Source organism: Pongo abelii, chromosome 11 (genome assembly GCF_028885655.2).
Source record: "Pongo abelii isolate AG06213 chromosome 11, NHGRI_mPonAbe1-v2.0_pri, whole genome shotgun sequence".
In the NCBI taxonomy this organism is placed as follows: domain Eukaryota; kingdom Metazoa; phylum Chordata; class Mammalia; order Primates; family Hominidae; genus Pongo; species Pongo abelii.
Window position 1 is genome coordinate 113,898,076 of NC_071996.2, and position 22,252 is coordinate 113,920,327.

General features: G+C 34.0%; 1 protein-coding gene across 1 annotated transcript in view; it reads left to right on the forward strand.

Moving 5' to 3' along the window:
- The first annotated feature begins 2,008 nt into the window (after nucleotides 1-2,008).
- The window catches only part of CPS1 (carbamoyl-phosphate synthase 1), a 119,192-nt gene continuing 98,948 nt past the window's right edge, over nucleotides 2,009-22,252 (forward strand). The window contains exons 1-3 of the mRNA XM_002812808.4: nucleotides 2,009-2,146; nucleotides 18,591-18,700; nucleotides 21,636-21,780. Of these exons, the coding sequence (XP_002812854.1) occupies nucleotides 2,021-2,146; nucleotides 18,591-18,700; nucleotides 21,636-21,780 (381 nt within the window). The 5' untranslated portion in view covers nucleotides 2,009-2,020. The remainder of the gene's footprint in view (nucleotides 2,147-18,590; nucleotides 18,701-21,635; nucleotides 21,781-22,252) is intronic.

Below are 22,252 nucleotides of genomic sequence, written 5' to 3' on the forward strand. Positions count from 1 at the left end.
GTATTCATTGCATGGGTACCTTAGGGTAATGGGACTATGACTGATTTAAATTTATTTTGCATCCTAAAAAGTTTCCATAATGAGGATTGAGTTTATATCGTTTTTTTAATTAAGGAAAGACAACCCTCACTACACACACACACACACACACACACACACGTAAAAAGACAAGAGGTGAGATCAAGGCGTAAACTGGTATTGGACTAAGCCAGTAAGTACTGCTTCTCAGTTCTCTAGGTTGGGAGTTTTCCTTTTGCTATTTTCATTCTCCTCCAATTCATTTTTCAATGATCTTCAACACAAATTTCACCTTCATTTCTTGTTCAAAATATTTCCATGACTATCATGAATACTATTTATGGATGAAGGCTGAACATTTTAAGGCATACAAAGTCTCCCATGATATGGTACCTTTTCATTTTCCCATTCTATACCCTGCATCTAGGCTTTTAAAAAATATACCACATGACTTCATGCCTCTATGCTATTGCTCATGCCATGGCATCCCTTCTGGGTTTTTTCCCCCCTTTATCTACTTGGTGAACTTGCATGCTTCAATATAACACAGCTCAACATAATTCTATGCTTAAACTTTACTGAACATGCACAAGGAACTTGATCTTTCTTATTTTCCCCATTTTATTTATTTTCCCATTGCATTGGGGCAACTTTCATGACACTAGTTATTTTATTAATTATTTGTATAAACTAGTATGAGCCTATTTTGTTTAGCTTTCTATCACCAGGAGCCATGAAGCACTTTGAAATCAAATAATGTTTGTACGTGAATATATTAAGTAAGCGTGAAGACTTAAATTAAACTTTGTTCTTCTTTAAAAAAATCCTTACCCCAACTCTAGCACTGATTCTATGTTATTGAAGCTTACAATCTTTGTGTCATTTTATGTCATCTTTTCTGTTATGAGAAGCCCTAGGAATGAGTCTATTGCCTTTATTCCTTGGCCTTCTTTGCAAGGGTATCAAAGAACACTGCTGCAGTACTTCCTGTTCTACATAGTCACGTGACTCAAGCAAGAGCATCTGCCAGCCAGTGAGGCCCCTTGAGAGCCTGGTTAAACATGAGACTGAAGGGTTAAGTGAATCACTTTTTATTCATGTTGAAATATTAATGCTGAAGTTTGGAAAATTTTATATATAACATTTTAATAACTAAAAAAAACTTGACTTAGGAATAGTGCTTATATTAAAATCAGTGTTTGTCATTGTTTCATGAAGTTTTTACAAATCTAAGAGGCTTAAGAGGGATATAATAGTCCACTTTGCTTTAGTTGTGTTTTACTTGATATTACTGATTGCTTTAACTTTGAAACACAGAACAATGCTATAGTAAGAATGTAGTATACTACTCTATTAACCCAAAACATAATGTAGATAGGTTTATTGTATATTTGTGGAGAAAAGTTTATTCTAACGTTCTTTTTACAAATAGTAAAAATGCTATTTGTAGGATGCTCTGATTTTTACTTTTTGTAAAATGAACACTGTCTTTTTACCCCAACAGAAAATGGCAAGCGTTCAGTTTTCTTTGGGAATCCAAAATCTCTTATGAGGCATATTAGGTATCACATGTGACGTAAGCAAAAGCCTATGATCCTTAGCATGTTGGAAAGTTGCTACTCTTTAGGATAAGGTTGGCCATGATGTCTAGGTCATTTCATTCAGCTGCATAAGCAATTCCTTTGATGGATGGCTGGTTTTCTACAACCCCAGCATTATTTTAGCAGGAGAAGGTAGTATTTGATGTGTTGCAATTTGTGTTGCATGCCCATGGAACATCTCTGGACATTGCCTCAGGAGGAGGGGTTAAGAGAAGGAGGAGCTGTGGCTGAAGATATTTAATGGCAGAATGAATGGAAATTCAAAGATCGCTGTGCAGTCAGCCTTAAACACTGACTGCACCCCCTCCCAGATTTCTTTTACATTAACTAAAAAGTCTTATCACACAATCTCATAAAATTTATGTAATTTCATTTAATTTTAGCCACAAATCATCTTCAAAATGACAAGGATTTTGACAGCTTGCAAAGTGGTGAGGACACTGAAGACTGGTTTTGGCTTTACCAATGTGACTGCACACCAAAAATGGAAATTTTCAAGACCTGGCATCAGGCTCCTTTCTGTCAAGGTAATACCCATATTGATTGTTTCTGATAAAATACTATGGGGTATAGTTTAGCAGTGAAGCAAAGGTGTCCCTTACAAAGCAAGTACAGTTTTGAATGTAGCTCTGAAGTACTAATGTATTAATGTTTCCTTTACTATGGAACCTACTGACTTAGCAAATGCTAATTTTTATCTTATCTGAGTAACATGACAGTAATTTTTACCCAACATAAAGAATGATGACAATTCTTGTGAACATGTAAAATGTAAGTGCACTGCTTGGAAAAGAAGCATCTTTTCTTTCATCGATAGCTTTCTGTGCCTAGATACTATTGCTTACAGTTTGGATTTAAAAAATGGAGCTGCATATATGTGTGTGAGCCACATCGTGGTACATAGTGTGTTAAGCTCTGCTCTATAAATAGGGCTTACTGAAAAGTTCTCTTCTGAAATATCATTTAAACATTTTAAAAATATAATTAGAAAATATGTGTTTTTGATATTTGCAGGTCATCATGTAGACACTGTTTTAGCTTTTTCCTTTTCCTTCTGGCTGTTTTTTTTTGGACAGGCCAAACTTATTATTTTCACTTTGTAGAGTAATACATAGAGGCAGATAGCAGCTGATAATTCTGTCCCTCCACAGGTATCTATAATTGAGGGGGCAAGCCCAGGAAAGAAACATTAATTGCCCTTCTTCCTGCCCCCCAGCATTGAATTATGAAATTCCTGTAGGAACCTCTGCTCCTTCCTGCAACTTTATGAAGACGTTCATTATCAGAGAAGCCTGAAATTACTCCATAGGAACTTTGCCAATGAAAATAATCTTTGGTGATTATAAGTTTAAATAATTATATTAGCTTTAGATATATTGCTTCTTTAGTAGCAAAAGCTGTAAAATTTGAAATAGAAAAAACAAAAGAAAACCTCTGTCTGTTGATGTGAAAATGGGATCTCATAGTTTGGAGTGTTCTGCTTACACTTTGTATGCTCACTGAGTTGACTAAGCGTCTATTGTTTCAGTTGCTCAAGTCAGGATTCAGTGGGGTTTTGGTTCTGACACTTGCAAGGCCAAGGAATACTTATAGATTCTTGTGGCCACCAGGGATAGGAATGGGAAAGGAACGGGAGTAAAAGAAAAGGAAGAGAGATGGAAACCGGGGGAGGGGAAGGGGAGAAGTGTGAGGAAGGGGAGGGAGAGAGAGAGAGAAAGAGAGAGAAACTAGCTCAAGATCCCAGGAGAAAAGAGGAAATACATATAGTAGCCTTAGTGATGTGTTAACAACTTCAGCCTTTAACATTGAGAAGATTCTAACAAGAGTATAGGAAATTACCATTTTAAATTAAGAAAACTAGAAAGGAAAATGTCTTTTATGTAGTTACATATTCCAATATATCCAAATTTACTCTTTTTAAATGGACATCATGTTTTAAAGATAGTTGAAATCATTAGGATGTAGTTACATAATGGCCATAAAGGGCACTGGGAACAGTCACTAAAGGTTAGTGGCATTATGTCTAGTTATAGACATTTTCTTGAATTTAGTTTAATTATAGCAAAAAATGGGAAAGGAGAATATTCTAAACTAACATCAAAGACATTGTAACTAGATGTAAACTATGAGAATTTATTGTTAGTAATACTTCAAGGTACTCATGTATCAGCTCAGAGAAAATCAATAGCAATAAAAGTTATCCCCTATGATTATATGTGCCATCTAATACTTCAAAGTTGGGTAACTTGGAATATCTTCTTCTCACTCTGTGAGAAGGTAGATATGTAGGCAAGGATAGGTGCATCTTCATCCGACACCAGAAACCGCGAAATTGAGTGAGTACTTACTTAAAATGGCACAGATATGATTGAGATTAGAATCCAATTCTCCAAGATTACAATAAGTGTTCCACACAACCACCACCACAATCACAACCATGACAAAATGGTCTAATTATGTGGATGGATTACTGTGAAAGCAGTTCTAGCTCATGGTGACAGATCTGTTTCAAGGGTCTGTCACAGTGCACAGCTAAGAATGACAAATTTGTAGGAGCACTAAGCCATCATTTCATGGTGTAAAAGCCATTACTCACACTCAATCATTACTGGCCAGAGTTTTGGAGGAATGCCAAGCACAAAAAATAGAAGTTCTTGAACTTCACAATAGTGAATTAAAATTTCATAGAGCAGCCCAAGGGGACTTGTGTTATTATTCAGTTATTGTGAAATAGTCCTCTACCTACTTTTCTTCCTGCCTTCACTTTAAAAACTCAACTGTCTTAGAAACATATATCCGAATTTACTATTTTTACATGGACATCATATTTTCAAGATAGTTAAAATCATTAGGATGTAGTTACATAATGGCCAGTGAAGGGCACTGAGAACAGTCACTTTAAAGGTTAGTAGCATTATGTCTAGTTATAGATGGTAAATGGATTGTGAAAGACACCCTGTGGTCACATCTATAATCATTGCCCTGTAAATTGGGTTGCTTTTTCGACATATTTAGAGGTCGCTTTTCCTCTCTCTTTGATGACAGACAGAGAGGGTGGGTTTGACGACAGCAATGACACACTTATAATTTTATGTGGCCCTTCCCTGGGTATTCGTCAGTGGCTAATATTCATAGAGTGCCTTGCCAATAGGCACAGTTGTATTTTACTTATAGGAAAGAGGAAGGAATTTCAAGGTGCTCTGTATTTTAAAGAAAGTTGATATCAAGGGTATAAATGATCAACAATCATAAAATACTAAATACTAAAAAGTTTTAGATACCATAATCTTTTTCCATTAGTATTGAAAATGTTCATCACTCATTATTACATTCAGCAGGTTGTAACAGTATAATAGTGGGATATACTCTGGATTAGGCACAAAAAGATCTGGATTCTAACCCCTGTTATGCATTTCCTAATGCTCTGTTCTTGGACAAGTCACATATTCTCTGAACCTAAGTTTTGTCATCTGTATAGTGGAAATGATGACTGATTTACTCGACAAATTATGTGATTGTCACACATGAACAATTCTCAAAAATCTTTAAAGTTTTAAATTTAAACCATTAAACTGAACATTTTAAAGCAAAAACTGGATATTAAAAAAAATTCCATTCTATACATTTTAGTAGAAGGACTTAGCAGAGGGTTAGAGCAAAGAGTCCTTATGTTTTTTATGGACTACGAGTTGTTGCAATGACAAGGTATTTGATGAGAATTCTCAAATATTTATAATAATTATTTGTTCACCTTTGCCTTAATATTAAACATCTCTAAGAAGATATTTCTTATAATAAATCAGACTCAAGGAAAACGAAGCAAATAATCTTTTTTTCTCAGTATGGCAAATTAATTCCAAAAGGCAGAATAGACACCATAATAACCTATTTCATTCATTCATTCATTCATTCATTTATTCTTTAATAAACACGGAACCTCTACCATGGGAGTATAGAGGAAGAATGATAAATAGAAATAAGTGGATCATAAGAGGATAGTCTCTGATTTCAAGAAACTTACAGACTTAAGAATTCTGAGTTCACAAGTCTGGGAAAGTCATCAAGACTAAATAGTTTTATTTTTACTTGCAAATGAATTTGGAAATCAAAAGTATTAAATTGTAAAGGTTAAGTTCCCTATGAATAGAAAAGTGTTCAATAAGTACTCCTTCTAACATTAATCCACTCATTTTTTAACAATGGTGACCTGTGTTATAATTAAGCTAGGAACCTAACAATCCAAGTGTCCTCTCTGATACTTCAGCTACGAATGAGCACTGGGAGTCATTATCTCTTTTGAAAGGCATTCATTTTTAAGATTTTGTATTCTGATTTTGACATAGAAGTATCTATTTAGTTCAGTCTTGAGGAGCTATTGTCATTTGATTAGAAACTGGCAACTATATAAACTCCTACAATTAGAATAATTTACTTATACTGTAGTAGCTTTAAAGATATTCACAGGAAATATAACTCATTATCATATTGGAGCCTCTGTACACATTAGATGTAAGAGTGGGGATAGGGTTATCACACACTTCTAAGAATAACTATTTTATTGGACTTTTACTACATATAGACGCATTTTAGGACTGGATTTCATCTATGGCAAACCACATTTTTGAAATATTAATTGTGTTCAGTCCCAAATGAGCTGTTGCAGAATTAGTTTGCCTGATGGACAACTTTACATATTTTTGGCATGCAATATTTCTCTAATTGGGAGATGGCCTTTCTTCTGAACATTTTTATTTTTTCCATTTTTTATATCCCCAATTTTCTAAAATATAGATTCATTTATTTGTCACCAACAATGCCTTGACATTATGAGCTTTTTGACATAAAACTCTTGAAAAAACTATAGTTTAAACGTCCTAGACTAGGTTAAGTGAGTGAGGTACCTGAGATGCAAAATTTAAGGAGGCTGTCACTGTTAAGTGTCATGGTGTAACTCTTTGAGAGTTAGGCCCTAAGCACATCACTCAGTACCCCAGTCCCAGCTTTGGGTCAGAAGCTAAGCATTCTGGCTGTAGAACTGCCCAAGGGACTAGTACTAATCTTGACATATGCTTTCCTCTCCCTCATTCCAATTTGCTCATGTCTAGCCAGACTTTCTGATGATCTAGAGGTGACATTAGGTCTTATTGCTATGGAAATGGAGACTATTCCTCTGCCTTTACATCTCTATTAGATTTTCTTCACATTTCCAACTTGTTCCAAAAATTGAGGGGTGCTGTAGAAAGTTTTCAATATCTCTTAGGCAATGGGCATGCTAGAATTCACTTCAAGCCTTCAGGAGGAGTTTGGTATGATACGCTGACTGCCCTTGATGTGACTTGTACTTCCTGCGGCATTTGCAATGATGGAGGCCGGAAGAAAGCTACATGGGCCAAGGTCAAAGTTTGTGTTAGGCTCCTCAGCCCTAGGGATCTTTAGCTTCCATTTGATTTTCTTCATATGATCTAAATGAGTTTAACTTATAAAAATATTTTCAAGGTTACTCTGTTTGCTTTTTATTTTTTTCAACTTGTTAAATGCTATACATTAATCTTTTAAATTTCATAGGGAGGTAACTGACTAATTTGAAATTCTCATAAATGAATCAATAGGGTTGCTACATTATTAAAGAATTTTACTCAGTTTCTTCTATAATGCAGACTGAAATATAAGACCATTTTAATTTATCACCACCATACAGTAAAAATCAGCTTATGATATGTAGGTTCCTCCAGGATTCTGAACAACTTGCCACATAGCAGATGCTCAGTAAGGCATATTAATAAACCTACACTTTATGAACATACTTTGCAATGAAGTTTTTATAAATGCTGTATTTTATTTACAATGAGAAACCTTATTAGAATAAAAATGATTCATAAATCTTAATCTTTTGTTTATAAATGTTCAAACATAAAAGTACTCAAGTAAATTAACCTTGTGATTTTTGTCCCCCTAACACTGGCTTATGTTCAACCAAAGACCGATGACTTAATATTAACTTGGAATGTTGTAAGATTATTAACTTAGACTATGGCAAGGCCTAATTGATTACTGCTGTTACAGTGCTTCAAAATTTTGAAGTGTTAGGCCTTGTAACTGCAGAGAAGTCTCATGAAATATTTCAAAGACAAATTGTGCTGAAATTCTAAATTTCAAAAATCCATATCTTAATAGTGTAATTCCAAGAATAAAAAAATAAGATTTCATTTACTTGATTTTAACTTTTTACCATATTATCTACACAATAATTACCTGAAATAAATTCTGGCTTTAGGCTTTCTACTTTCCAGTGCTTAGTTCAGATTTATTTTTTAAGAGGATGAGTACTGAGGTGAACTAATAGCTAAGAAACATCAGGTAAGCCAGAAAGCACGTATGTTATATAGCCTTAGGCCTTGGTGAAAATGGAAAAAAAACATGTGGGGCCTCTACTTTTTCTGATGTGCAAATAATTTACATAGATAAATGATTCAACAGCAATACAGCAATCCCAGAGTAAATTATTTTCATTTTTACTACTAGCTTAAGGGAATTATTGACTTTTTAATGGTGTTTTTTTTCTCAAACCTTTTATGGAATCTATTGCTGAATTAGCTTAAGGCTTTACATCCAGAACATTTTAGTGGTGGAGTCTCATATCCAGGAGAAGAAACATTTCTGTTCCTCCCATCTCACAGATATGTAAGTGCTGCAGTTAAAACAAGGACACATGGATGCCTGTTTTTGTATGTAAAACAAAATATACATTAGCAAATCTGGTTAGAATTTTAATTAGGCTTCAGACAACAGATGGATCTTTTTAATTTGAAGTTTTGTTATTGTACTTATATATCTGACACCATAGTTGTGTTTAACCTGGCTTCAGAATGTTCTAAGTCATTTCTTCTGCTGTTATTTTATTGCTTACTCAAGAGCTCATTTACATACTGAACATTATGGCAGTATGACACAAATTTGATTTTTCCTTTCCTTTTCTTTTTTTGAGAATAGGTTGTTTAAATCAAAGAATAAGTAAGGATTCTTGCTTTATATGGCTGTCAACAGTTCTATAAATAGGACATTTTAGGGCAATGCTGTTTATAGTTGACATATTTCTTCCATTTCAACCTAAATATTGTCATGTGTTTGTAACAAAACATGCTGTTTTTCAGTTTCAATGTGTTTCTTCCTCTTATAGTCCTGTAAGCTCCACATATACAAAAGCCTAATGGAATTTTAGGCTGCAAGAAAAGTCTCATTTTGACTTGTTTTCCATCTTGATATAAAAGACCCAAAGAAAACTGGTTCAAAGTAAAGGATCGATATCCTTAGAATTAGTTCGGAATGCTGACGGGTTGTGAAACAATACATGAACAATGTGTAGATGATTTTTAATAACATAATACTGAATGCAAAGGAAAACCTAACAATAATGATAAACACTAGGCTGCTTCAAAAACTTTTATAGATTAAATTACAAATTATGTTTGAATTTTGACTGTTACTTCCTAAGACTAAGCCCTCTAAATCAGTTTAGCATAGCACCAGGGACACATGTTCAAACCTTTTTCAAGGGGAATGTAGCTGTGTGACTCTCATTAATAGCTGTTGCATTATTCTTATTCTGGAAAAACACTTTGAAACATCTACCCTTTTAAACTGAATCTCAAACTGAGAGTATTAAAGTATAAAATTGTAGTCACTTATTTGTGGTCCCATAAAGTTAATGAATCATCTTAACTAAGAAACGAAAATATACCCATAAATGTAGGCTTACAATGAATTTTAATTGTGAGGAAAATTCAAAACCCCTAAAAGAGATGAGATGTTTAGAGAAATTTCAGATCTTGCAGTATTCTATTTTGTAAGATCATTAGAAAATTGAAATATTGTATGACAGTGGTGAAACAATAATATCAACATCCACAGCAGACAAACCAACAAATAGCAATTGAGAGTTTAATGGAATTTCTACTTATATGTAACTCCCCCTCACAAAAATGTATTTTCATTAAAAATTACTTATAACCTGTGAAAGAAATCTCAGACTTTACAAATATTAAGATTTGCAACATTAAATTTAGTTAAGAATGCTTTTCTTTTTTTTTTTTTGAGACGGAGTCTAGCTCTGTCGCCCAGGCTGGAGTGCAGTGGCGCGATCTCGGCTCACTGCAAGGTCTGCCTCCCGGGTTCACGCCATTCTCCTGCCTCAGCCTCCCGAGTAGCTGGGACTACAGGCGCCCGCCACCACGCCTGGCTAATATTTTTGTATTTTTAGTAGAGACGGGGTTTCACCGTGTTAACCAGGATGGTTTCGATTTCCTGACCTCAGGTGATCCGCCCGCCTCGGCCTCCCAAAGTGCTGGGATTACAGGCATGAGCCACCACGCCCGGCCTAGAATGCTCATTTTAAAAGTCATATAAGAATGGGGGCTGGGCGTGGTGGCTCACACCTGTAATTCCAGCACTTAGGGAAGCCAAAGCAGGCGGATCTCTTGAAGTCAGGAGTTTAAGACCAGCGTGGCCAACATGGGGAAACCCCATCTCTAGTAAAAATACAAAATTAGCTGGGTGTGTTGGCGCAAAGTGCCTGTAATCTCAGCTACTGGGAAGGCTGAAACATGAGAATTGCTTGAACCTAGGAGGCAGAGGTTGCAGTGAGCCAAGATCGTGCCACTGCACTCCAGCTTGGTCGACAGAGTGATTTCATCTCAATAAATAAATAAATAAATAAAAATAAAAATAAATAAATAAATAAAAAATAAAAGTAATATAAGAATGGAGATCATATAGCTATTTTTGTAATTCAGTTTTAGAAATAGGAGTACCAAATAAAATTATAAAGTAAGATTAAACGTGGAGCAATCATATATACATAGGAAAATTCAGTTTTAGTCCTTCTAAATATTGTGTGTGAAAAAATCTACAGTCTTATGAATCTTCCTCCAATAAATTTGCAAACAAAAGAAACATGTAGTATTACTAGGCCGTAGAGACTAGTAATTCAATCTTTAATTTTGAAATTCATATGAAGTAACAAGAGAACACAATTTTTCACTACTTATTTTATAACCCGATTGGCTCCCAGATTCACAATACCTGAAGGCTGCAGACTAAAAAACACCAAACTGTTAGTGGAAAGTAGCCTTAAGGCATTTTTCTTGATATCCATATTAGCTACAATCCTTGGCCTATTTTTTTGGGGTACATTTACATGTTTTATGTATATAATTACATGGGTGGGGGAAGAAAAACATACAAACATAATTTCAAAAAGGTAGAGATAATGTTATTAATTGCAGCCAAAATTTAAACATATTGGTTCAAAAATTTAAACATATTTCTTTGTTTTATGAGATTCAAACAAAATCTCATAAAAACATGAGATTTTTAGAAAGTATAGGAAAATCTCTCTTTCTCTCTGTATGAGTTTTATTTTAGGCAGTTGCATGCTAAACTTGTGCTTAGTTGTTCAAATAAAGTGAATGTTCACCTGTGGTCTCCACTCCTGAACATCAGGCAACTTGGAAGTAACATTAACTTTGGCAAAAGGACTTTGACTGATCATTTGGTTTAAGTGCCTAGCATGAGTTAGGTTCTCTGTAAACAAATGCTGAGATGATGTCTGGGGAGCATGCTCTCTATTAGGGATCAGCCTCTGTGAAGCTTCAGGAAGTAGAACTGGACAGAGAAATAAACTGTAATGCGGTTTTGATAAAGCCTTGGACAACAGGATAGGAAGCTGTTGCCCACCAGACTTTCCTGGATGTGGCCTGAACCTTGCTATCCAGGCCTGACTTAGACACTGGCCATGGGGTATTCCAGGAAAGTCATGGGGCAATGCAGCCCTCTATAGCTGAGATAGACCCTGAAAAATTTGACAGCAGGAGATGGTTTGCTGACCTCACTCCTCACAGCAGGGCAGCAAGATTTTCCATTATTAATAAGAATAATTACCTATGTTATCTAGAAATTGAATCCTCCATCACTGGGGAAAAGGGAGGGGGGACTGAGAGGTGGATATCCTTATTCATCACAGCATCTAGAATTCTAGCAATCTTCAGAGCTTGAGAACTCAAGGGCCTAGGATCAGTGCAAATTGTTCTCAAAACCTGCTGGTTCTCCTCAGATTATAATGACTCAGGTAATTAATGACTTGACATTTCACTTTGACAATTTACAGATTTATAGATAGGTAGTTCTTGGTTGACCTGGGCCTGTTGTGGCTTATCCATGGCAATTTTGAATTAAAGCTCTTATAAATAAATTTAAATAGAGTTCATGCTTAAATTTCTTTTTTATCCTCACTTAAGAAATTGGAAAGCAGAAATAAAAGTAAGCTTAGAAAAAGAAAAAGAGGTTGTAAGTCAAACAGACTGGGTTCAGAAACCGCTGCTCCTCCAATTGCTAATAGAATGATATTTACTTCTCTGAGGCTCAGTTAGTTCAAGTGTAAAATGGAGATTTCAATATTACCTACATCATTATTTTTTGTGAAGATTAGATGAGAAAACCCACTAATGGCTTTAAAGATAGTATTCAGTACATTCATGTTAACTGTTATTAAGGATGTCATAGGGAATTGATCAGAATGGAGTTCTCGGTGACACAAGATGCTCCCAAACCTTACTTTTCCAACATAGCTTCATAATTCTACTTGAAGTAAGATACCTTTCCCAGAACAGTATAAATTTATTATTCAAATCCAAATTCTCAACTTATTTGTACAACTGCATATAGACTTTAATAAACACAGATAAGTATATATGCAACCCAGTTTATGTTTTAATAGGTTATCAGTAAAGTAATGGCAGAAGGTAGAAATAGGATAGTGACAGGTCAATCTACTTCTACCAGATATGCTTAAGAAATGTTAATGCTTTACTTTATCCAAATATCAGTATTACAATTTTTTTAAGGGAGGTATTTTTAACATTTGAACTCACACTAGCGATAAAGTCTACATTATCTTTAGTTACTATTTCCAAAATTAATTATACCAACATTTATTGAATGCCAAAGATGTACCAGGATTATACATAGATCTCAACAACAAAAACAATAGAAATATAATAGCCTCAGTATTTTTAATAGAGGGAGAATTATTATTAGTTATAACATAGTTGGGGGCTTGGTATAGAAATGTAATATTGTAAGCATGAGACCACATCAGTGAATTAAAACAAACAAATTTATTGCTGATATACAGTAAAATTTGGCAAGCATTTTAGATGAAAAGTAAAGGAAGAAAAAGAGAACGTTTGGGTTATATATACTGAATGCAGCTTTATTCTTTTCCTTAGTGATGGAGGATTAGATTTCACATAACATAGATAATTATTAATATTAATGATAGAAACAATTCATGAGGAAACCTAAAGAATGACATTTAGAAATCACCTTTTTGGGTCTTCTTCTGAAGGCATTACTTATATGACACATGAATGGTAGATGAAAGCCTAAGGGTACTTTTTGGGCAGTAATTGCCATCCAGCCTTAACTCGTTCCTTACTTCATCTTCTATCTTTTAGCATGAACTATACCTATGTGAAATATTTGTCTTTGCTTTCAAGAAGAGAAGATGAAAATTAGTAAAATAACCAGAAGTCAATGAGCATCAAATAACTATTTTGAAAACACCATAGTGTCAGCATTGTAACATGCTAATATCACATAATGAAGTACATTTCTCTGCATTCACCAACTGTGTAGTGAGAATATTACTGTGTGGACAACAGTGGGCTATTTCAGTGAGGATACAACATGGAATTAGGCATTGTGTTTTCGAGATGTAACATTAAGAAGTTAAAATCTAGTATGGTAGATAAATACCTTTAGCAATTAAAAGGTAACACACAACAGTATACACCAAATGCAGTCAGTGGAAGCACAAGAAAATCAGTGATTAATTCTGACTTAGTACATACCATGGGTACTAGGAAGCAGTACCAGGATGTAAAAAGGCAACAAAGAAGACATTTATGCACCAAGGACTGACAAAGAGAGGTGGGGAATCTAAGGTATTCCACATAGAGAGCGGGCCAGATGAGAGGACTTTGAATGTGAATTGAGGAATTTGGGGAATAGTGTCATCCAATTAATCTTATAGTTAAGAAAGCCTTAACTATATTTCGTAAGACAGGTAGAAGTAAGGAGAGATTGGAGGCAGGCAGAACAAGTAGGAGGCAATACTAGGTGATGATGGGATTTTTGTCTTGGGTGGTCATGCAATTTCATGTAGTGTGAAGTTAATTCTAAAAACAAATAGGTGACTATTTATTAGTTATAGCCATTATTATTATTAGATACTATGTGATGAGGTAGAACTATTTTTAATTGGAGTATTATTTAAATAACTAGCCTGTAGGACCAGATGTGACTTGACAGTTGTGACTCCAAGATATACTAGGAAAATATGACAAAGGGAGAGAGGTTGAGACTTCCAAGAAACTTAATATTTAAGTTTTTAAAATATTCGTAAGACTAACCACTGCTAGAAAAAACGTTGCATTAGATATCTACATTTTAGACAAATTCCACCAATAATAAGCCAAGTGAATTAAGAATTTGAAACATGGTTAAAATAAAAAATTATATGCAGTGTAAGATGAACAAATAACTTTAATATTTTCAGAATTAAAATAAATAATCAGGAGGATGGGTGTGGGGTAGGATAGCATATGCTTGTATTTTTTTTTCTGTTATAACTTTTCCTCTCTTATCAAATGCACTATTTAATCATTTAGAAATATTCTGCTAAATACTCAGTAGATTATCTTAATAAAGTAATTTCACTAAAGTGTGAAAAAAGCTTAGTGACTTGTCTACTCTGTACTAGCCACTGGTATAGGCTGGAGGTGCATTAGTGAATGAAGCAGACCCAATACTCTGCCTGCATGAAGTTCACTTTCTAATGTGATGAAATAGATAATAAATAAATCACTAGATGATATGTTAAAAGGTAATGAGTGTTACGAAGAAAGAGCAGACCAAGGAGAAAGAAGGCTGGGGAACATATTGTAATTTTAAATGAGGGCATCAAGGTAGACCTCTCCAAGAAAATGACATCTAAGCCAAGAGGAAGGAATCTTTAAATTTTGGATTTTAAATACAAAATTTGGCAAGTTTTTTAATTGAAATTTTTATTTTTATTGCTTAAAACATCAGTGGAAAAGAAAGGGCAAATTCTTTGGTTAAAGCTTAATCTCTCAAGGGAAAAATATTTATCTTTGTATTTCCATGTGTTTCAGTGATGCCTCAGTGATATCCTTATTGAAGTTTTCTCTGTTTTGTAATCCATTCCCTTATCTAGCCTTTTACTAAACGAGAAGACTGGAGACATTCATCCATTTATCTATAGAGCCTAGCAAGTTGCTTGACACCTGGTAGGAGTTCAGTGTCTGAGACTTGAATGTCTAAATGGTCTTATTGGCATATACATTTTTATTAAACACATAGGGATCATGTCATGATAAGGTCCTTTGTTTTATAGAACTCACATTTATATAATCCTTTGGTTACTTTTCCTGACATTCTACAAGAATACACACTTCTTTTCATTAAGATTTCCTTTGTACTTCCCTTTTTCAAAGTATGAAGTGCTCTGGCAGTAGGCACTTAAATTATACTTTAATGTTATAATCTAATTCCTAGCCTGTGGACCTCTGTCAACTAGGACTGAGGATACTAAAATATCTTATGATGGTAACAAGGTGATTTCTTTTATACTCCTTGGAATGAAATAGCATTTGGGGAACTGTTAGTTAGAAGAAAGGATTCCAAATAATAGCTCTTTGTTCAGTGTTCGTCCATCAATTCATAGATAAGTCAATTGGCACTCATCATTTCAAATTCATCAGGGGCCAGTGTAGTTAGGAGGAATATAAAGAGTACTTTAGGCAGTAAACAGAGGCCTTGTAACAATATAATGTGTAGTGGGAAATAGGATTGGAAGATCTATAAAAACTGCCAAAAGAACCAAAAATATAATTAAAGCAGCAAAAAGACATATTGAACACAATCTCAGGGACTATTTCAGGCAATAGCAAATGTCTCTTCAAATACAGAGACAGAAAGCAAAATAGAAAACTAGTTTCATGAAGGGAGTGAGAAAAATACCAAACAGAATTGTAGGAATAGGCTCACGAGTGTTGATTTTCTTACGCTAATTTTTACCCTTCTTTAAAATGATTAGAAAGTGTCTAACCCAGATATCGGATAATTTGAAATTATCAGATGAGAATAGAGAAAAGCAAAATAAAAATATAAACAAAGGTAATATTTTAAGCAAGCATGTCTCAGAGTAGCATAGATAAACTGATATGTAGAAAACTATTGAAATTTACAGTTTACACTCAAATTTTGCCAACTAAATACAGTTGGTTTAGGTTCTATCAAAGTTACATATTATCTAAATTTTTTTTCTTTTTCTTTTCATTTTGTAAAAGCATGGAGGTTTACACATGATTTCCTCAAGAACAAAAAAACAATATTTCCAGTAGAAAATATTTTTCGATGGCAAATTTTCATTACTTAGACGAGAGGTTTCACCTAATAAAACACATCAGAGTTACCTGGGGAGTTTTCCTGATAAACACACTTCTATTCAGACCCATTAGCAGAGATATTTGAATAGCTTATAATAATCTTTAGAAATACACTGAATACTATCACTCTTACTTTCTAAAATCTTCAACTTCTGTCTTGAATTGTAATTAGACAAAAATTGGCAAATTAAAACAAAATTTAGAATCAGAATAGCATGTTATCAGAAGAAACATGCGAACTTGATTTCCTGGATACAGAAGCAGAATTCAGACTTCTGTGTTAAGATCATCTCTTCCATAGAAGTCTGGTTTCACTCATAATAAATAATAAATAAATAAATTATTGTGGTTTCCTTTGTGCTGAGTAATTCTAAAGTATTTTTAAATTTAATGAAGAGAAACTCCAACTATTTAAAGTGTCAAGCTTGAGATTTCAAACACTGGGTTGAAGGAAATAGATAAATCTTTAACTCAAAGATAATTTGATAAGCCAAGTAAAGGACAAAATATTTTTGGTTAATCTTGCCCAGGAACACACGCATATGCTCACTCACACACATACAAACACACATAAAATGTGCAGTAGAGTACATTGTTCAATCTTTCTCAGAAATACAAACTTGAAATTCACATATCGTACCTCTGATTTAAAAAAAACTAATAAAATTATCTGTTGAGAGGAACATCTTAAACATACCCTATCAATTTTAATGGGAAACACTAACATAGTTTTGTGTGTAAATGTAAGTTAATAGGTATACACACTCACACATAAACAAGACGTCGGAACATAGTATATTGGTTTAAAGGTAATCAAGACATTATTTTACATTGCAGAACACAATCATTCTAATGACAACAGACTTGGGTGCTTTGGATCTAAAAGAGGCATGTTATTTCCACAGAGAGAATTATTATAGAAAAATAACAGGCTTTCTTCATTTTAACATTTGAAAAATTGAGTGCATCTTATAAAGCAAGAGGAATATAGAAACAAAGGTCTAGAAATCATTTATGGAGTTCCTGCTGCCTACTAAAGTTTGTGTGTGTGTGTGTGTGTGTGTATGTGTAATGGAAGTGGAGGTGGGGTGGCAAGATTTAAAAGGATTAGGCACTTTGGCCTCAGTCCTAAAAACTGAAAGGGAAGTAAAATGAAGAATTAGTATTTTTTTTGTCTTCGATGACTACACTTAAACCTTCCAGAAAGAATAGCACAATGATCTTCCTTACATCAGGAAATTCGACTCATGGCCAGACATCTTTTCTCTATATGCCTGTCTATCCCCCGACTGCTGATTACTTTGAAGCAAATCTCAGATATCATACTATTTTATCCTTGAATATTACAGTGTATATCTTTTAAAAGGCAACAACTTAAAAATATAACTACAATCCTAAGAAGATCAATCTTAAAAAATTACACTTAGTATAATCAAATATCAATTTATGATTCTAATTTCCTCAATTATTGCAGATATGTTTTTCTTTATAGTTTAATTTTTAAAAACCACATTCTAATTAGTTTGTCCTATAGAGTTTCTTAGAGAGTCTGTATTTTGTCTCCTAAGGTGTAGTTGAAAACATTTCTCTCTCCCCTGAATTTTATGGAAATTGAGAGTTAGATTTAAATGGTTTCAACAACAGAATTTAGAGTATTTACAAGGAGTAGATGATGTCTGCTTCTTAAATGTTTTTCCAGTTGTCCCTCTTCTTAGCTAAGAATTTAGTAGATCCTGGCTCAAAGATTATTATGGCAAAGTTATCAAATTCCGAATGCCATAGTATAGAGAAGGAAGTAGACATGGATATAATTAACTCTAATAAAAAGAAAAATACAATATACTTCTAGAATGTTCCACAGTGCTTGGTTTTCTGTCAGCATTAAGAGAGTGATAAAGTTTCAGTTTCTTCGTGAACATAATTCTGGCATGGAAAGGGCAACCCTTGGGACAACTCCATCAAACACAAGAGCCCTGCAGAACACAATCTGATAGATAATCTTGAAGATTCCTTCTGGCTCTAAATCTCAGAGTGATGATGAGCCGTATGGTACAATTCACAATGTTTTTGCAAACTCATGAACTTTCCTTAAAGCTATTCTTGAGCAAAGCTAGGGAATGATAAAGGGGAAAAGATAGATACATAACATTTCAGCTAATGTGAAGTATTTCTGGCTTGTTAACAACTCTACAAGTAAACTTAGAATAGACAATGTATCTGCATGCTTCAGTTCCTCTTCCAAGAAAACAAAACATCTGCCAGTTACAAGAGCTATATATTTGAAGAAAAGTGACAAGTAATAGGAAAGCAACTGGAAATCTGGGCATTATGGTTTCATTAAATATACTGTGCCTTTATTTAATATTTCTGTGTATTTTACCTTTGGAATATTTTTGTGTGTTTTGTATTATGTATTCTGCTAAGATTCATGCAACTGTTTCTTCAGGCACAGACAGCACACATTGTCCTGGAAGATGGAACTAAGATGAAAGGCTACTCCTTTGGCCATCCATCCTCTGTTGCTGGTGAAGTGGTTTTTAATACTGGCCTGGGAGGGTGAGTAATGCTTTTCCAAGGCTTTACTCTTCCTCTATGTAGAGAAATAACTGGAAGATCTCACTTGTGGTCGTAAGTTGAAATCACTGCATCATAATAAGACTACATATTGTCCTGAAGTTGCACCATGCCTTGTGCATAGCCTACTGCAGCCATCCTTGAAAGAAAGTTAGACATGAACTTTCTGCTACTGTAAATGAAAGACAACGTGGGTACGCTGGTGGTCCCCTGGATAAAAAGAACAAAATGAATTCTAGAAACTTAGATTGTGAGGACACAGGTTATGTAAGACTAGCAAATCGTTTCTGTAAGGGGAGGTATGGGTCTGATTAAGGTGAAAATTGGAGCAAGGAAAAGAATAGATAGTACATTCTGGTGCCATTTCATTAGGAAAGAATCAATTTTGCACATCTAATATGAAATACTATAAGGAGATTAGAAAGTCCTTGGGTATTTTATATAATTTTGCACTCTAGTAAGAAAGTTGAAATAACAGATACATTTATTATCTTTAATCAATGAGAGAGCAGCTGTGTAGGTCTAATATTTTCAATAATTATCAACTGTGACCTGCCTTAGTATTTAAGACCTGCTAACATGTACAGCAATGAAAATGAGAGTTGCTACAGAAATTAAGTGGCTGGTCTTACCTAGTTAATAAATGTTTGTTCACCTGTGAATCAGGAGGCTGAAGTTCTAGTCTCAATTCTAAGGATAACTAATTATATAATATTGAGAATATCACTTAAGCTTTTTGAGTTTTAGTTTCTTCATATAAAAAGTGAGGGGGCTGGATTAAATACTAATTTACAGCTGGGGATTTAAACAATTATGTGTCTTAAAAACATGACTAGATTGATTGAAGGGGTTTCCAATACAGATTCAATCCGACTAGCATTCTATGAAATATTTGATGAATTCTTTAGAGAAATTCAAGTTAGCCTCATAAAGACAAGGGGGCATTAGGTTCACTGATACTGAAGATACTAATTGACCAAACTTCCATTATATTATTAATTTATATTCTTTCTTAAACTTTTGCCTCCCTGTGTGAAATGAAGAATATTAGAGGGGTTTTTAAATAGTTCCGCTGGTGAGAACATTAAATTACAGTGTATGAAACCTGTTTGCAAAGTTTTGCTTCACCAGGCAATTATTTAAGCTTTTCGACAGCACTAATTACTAGCTGTGTTAATATACCTGCCAACAAACAACTGTTTAATATAGATCAGCATGATGGAGGCCACTAGAGTTTTCTTCTCTGTGATAGATTACAGGTAATAAATCTTGTCACATCACAAAAGTCAAACAGGAGCTGATGGATTAATTTGCTCCCAACACTGTAGTTCTCTAAAACAAAGTATATTTATTCATTTACTGAAGAGTATTGTAAGCATATGTTTAAAGGGAATGGTCAGTTCTTTTATGGAAAGAAAGAAGAAAGAGAAGTAAAATCAAATTAATTAAAGTTTTTTTTGATGTAGGAAAAGTTATTCATTTATAAGATTAGTCCATAGACCCTATTTTCCATTGAGAAATGCTTCTTTCATTCATTACGTGCCTCACTCAGTAAGGTGGTTGATAATTAAAGGGGTTATTTTGTTTTTCATCTTTAAGCAATGCATTTATATTGTGGGCAAGCCTTGGTTAAAAAATTATCAGTTCCTGACAGATAAGAGACATCTGAGAAATTAGCTGATGGAAGCTGCGGATAAACACCACAGCCCTTGAGTCACCTTAGGGATTGCAGAGCTGAAAGACTAAGTATTTTGTTGACAAAGTTAGTTCTCGTAGGCGTTAGTCTGGATGGTGTTGAAGAATTTATGTTGACTACTGCCTGCGTTAAACTTTATTGGTTTCAAAGTCGTTGATTCTGTGCCCCTGAGCACCTAAGTTCACTTTCAGTTGTAATCCACAAAAAAAGATTTGGCTGAACTCATTTTGCAGAAAGTGAACATGGAAGAGAGCAGGAAAAAACCCTCAATTGCAGTGTATTCCAGTGCATGGAAAAAGTGTAGATAGCTCCTGGTATTTATGGGAATAATGTTTCTTCTTCTTAAGAATAAGAAATGTGTGTGTGTGTATATACGCACACATGATATGTATATGCACACACACACACAAGCACACACGATATATTTGTATTTTTCCTCTCACCCAAACTTAAAAATATAGCCCTCCTGCATTCCTCCCTAATTCCATATCTGTACTGTAAAATAGTTAGCTGGCATCTTTTAACTTAGAAGTCAGAAATGCCTCAAGTCAAGTCTGTGAGATGAATTTTTTTCTAAGCAGATAATAACTTTCAAACTTATATGCTTCTTTCTAAAATTAAAATATTTTAAAAATCAACTTTATTGAGTTATTCTTTCATATAGATTAACTCACTTATTCTAAATATTCACTGAATTTTAATAATCATATATACTCATGCAACCACCACTAACACAATCAGGATACTCTTCAGTATCCTAAAAAAATATCAAGAAAAACTTTTCAATTTTTCGATGGTTACTATCTTGGTGAAACTGGCAGCCCTCAACAGTAAATATCAGTTTGGGTTCAATGATATCTGGTAGGCCAGGGAAATCTTTAGAGTATCTGCAAACTTTAAATACAGCAGCGATATTTTAAAAATTAAGATGCTAGAAAGGGATTTTTAAAGGAATTAAAAAATTTAAAGAAATTGAGGGAATAAAACTTATATGAAAATATACCTTGGTATTCATGAGTTGGTTTTTCTTTATATCAATGATAGCATGGTATAAATTTTTATATTCTGTCATAACATTTCCCTAGGTATGTTAAAATCTAGAGACATTCTTGTTGGATTCTTCTCATTTTCAAGGGTTAAATAATTCAGAGCATGTATGCAGATTATAGCTTTGTAGTTACATATATTATTTGCTGATAATTTTTTGGCATGTTTACCCAGGTACCCAGAAGCTATTACTGACCCTGCCTACAAGGGACAGATTCTCACAATGGCCAACCCTATTATTGGGAATGGTGGAGCTCCTGATACCACTGCTCTGGATGAACTGGGACTTAGCAAATATTTGGAGTCTGATGGAATCAAGGTAGTACCAGTGATGGCCATTTAAAAAGTCTCAATTTGAGGGAGTATAGTTGACTTATTCTTAAGAATTAGGATAGCCAAACTTTCTTCCTCAATATGGTAGTACAAATCATTAAGCTCATGTATTCAATCTTATTCCTAGGTACATGAGAATAATCTTTAACTTGACAGTATTTTGAGTTTCATTTCTCAGGGCACTTTGAATTTTAATGCACTGGATGAAACTTGGCTTAACTTCAAAAAAAATGTTGTTATAAGTTCAAATAACAACTATGCTATAAAAGAATTGGGGAAGAATCACCTTTTAAAAGGAATTTGGTAATGAATTCTGTATCAATTATTTGCTTTTTAATCTTAGCCTCTAGGGGATGATTTAAAGATAGCTTTTATGCCAGTCTAAAAGTAAACATATTAAGATTTCCTAAATAAGGTAATTTTGGATACTCTCTTGGGAATATACATCATATAAACAA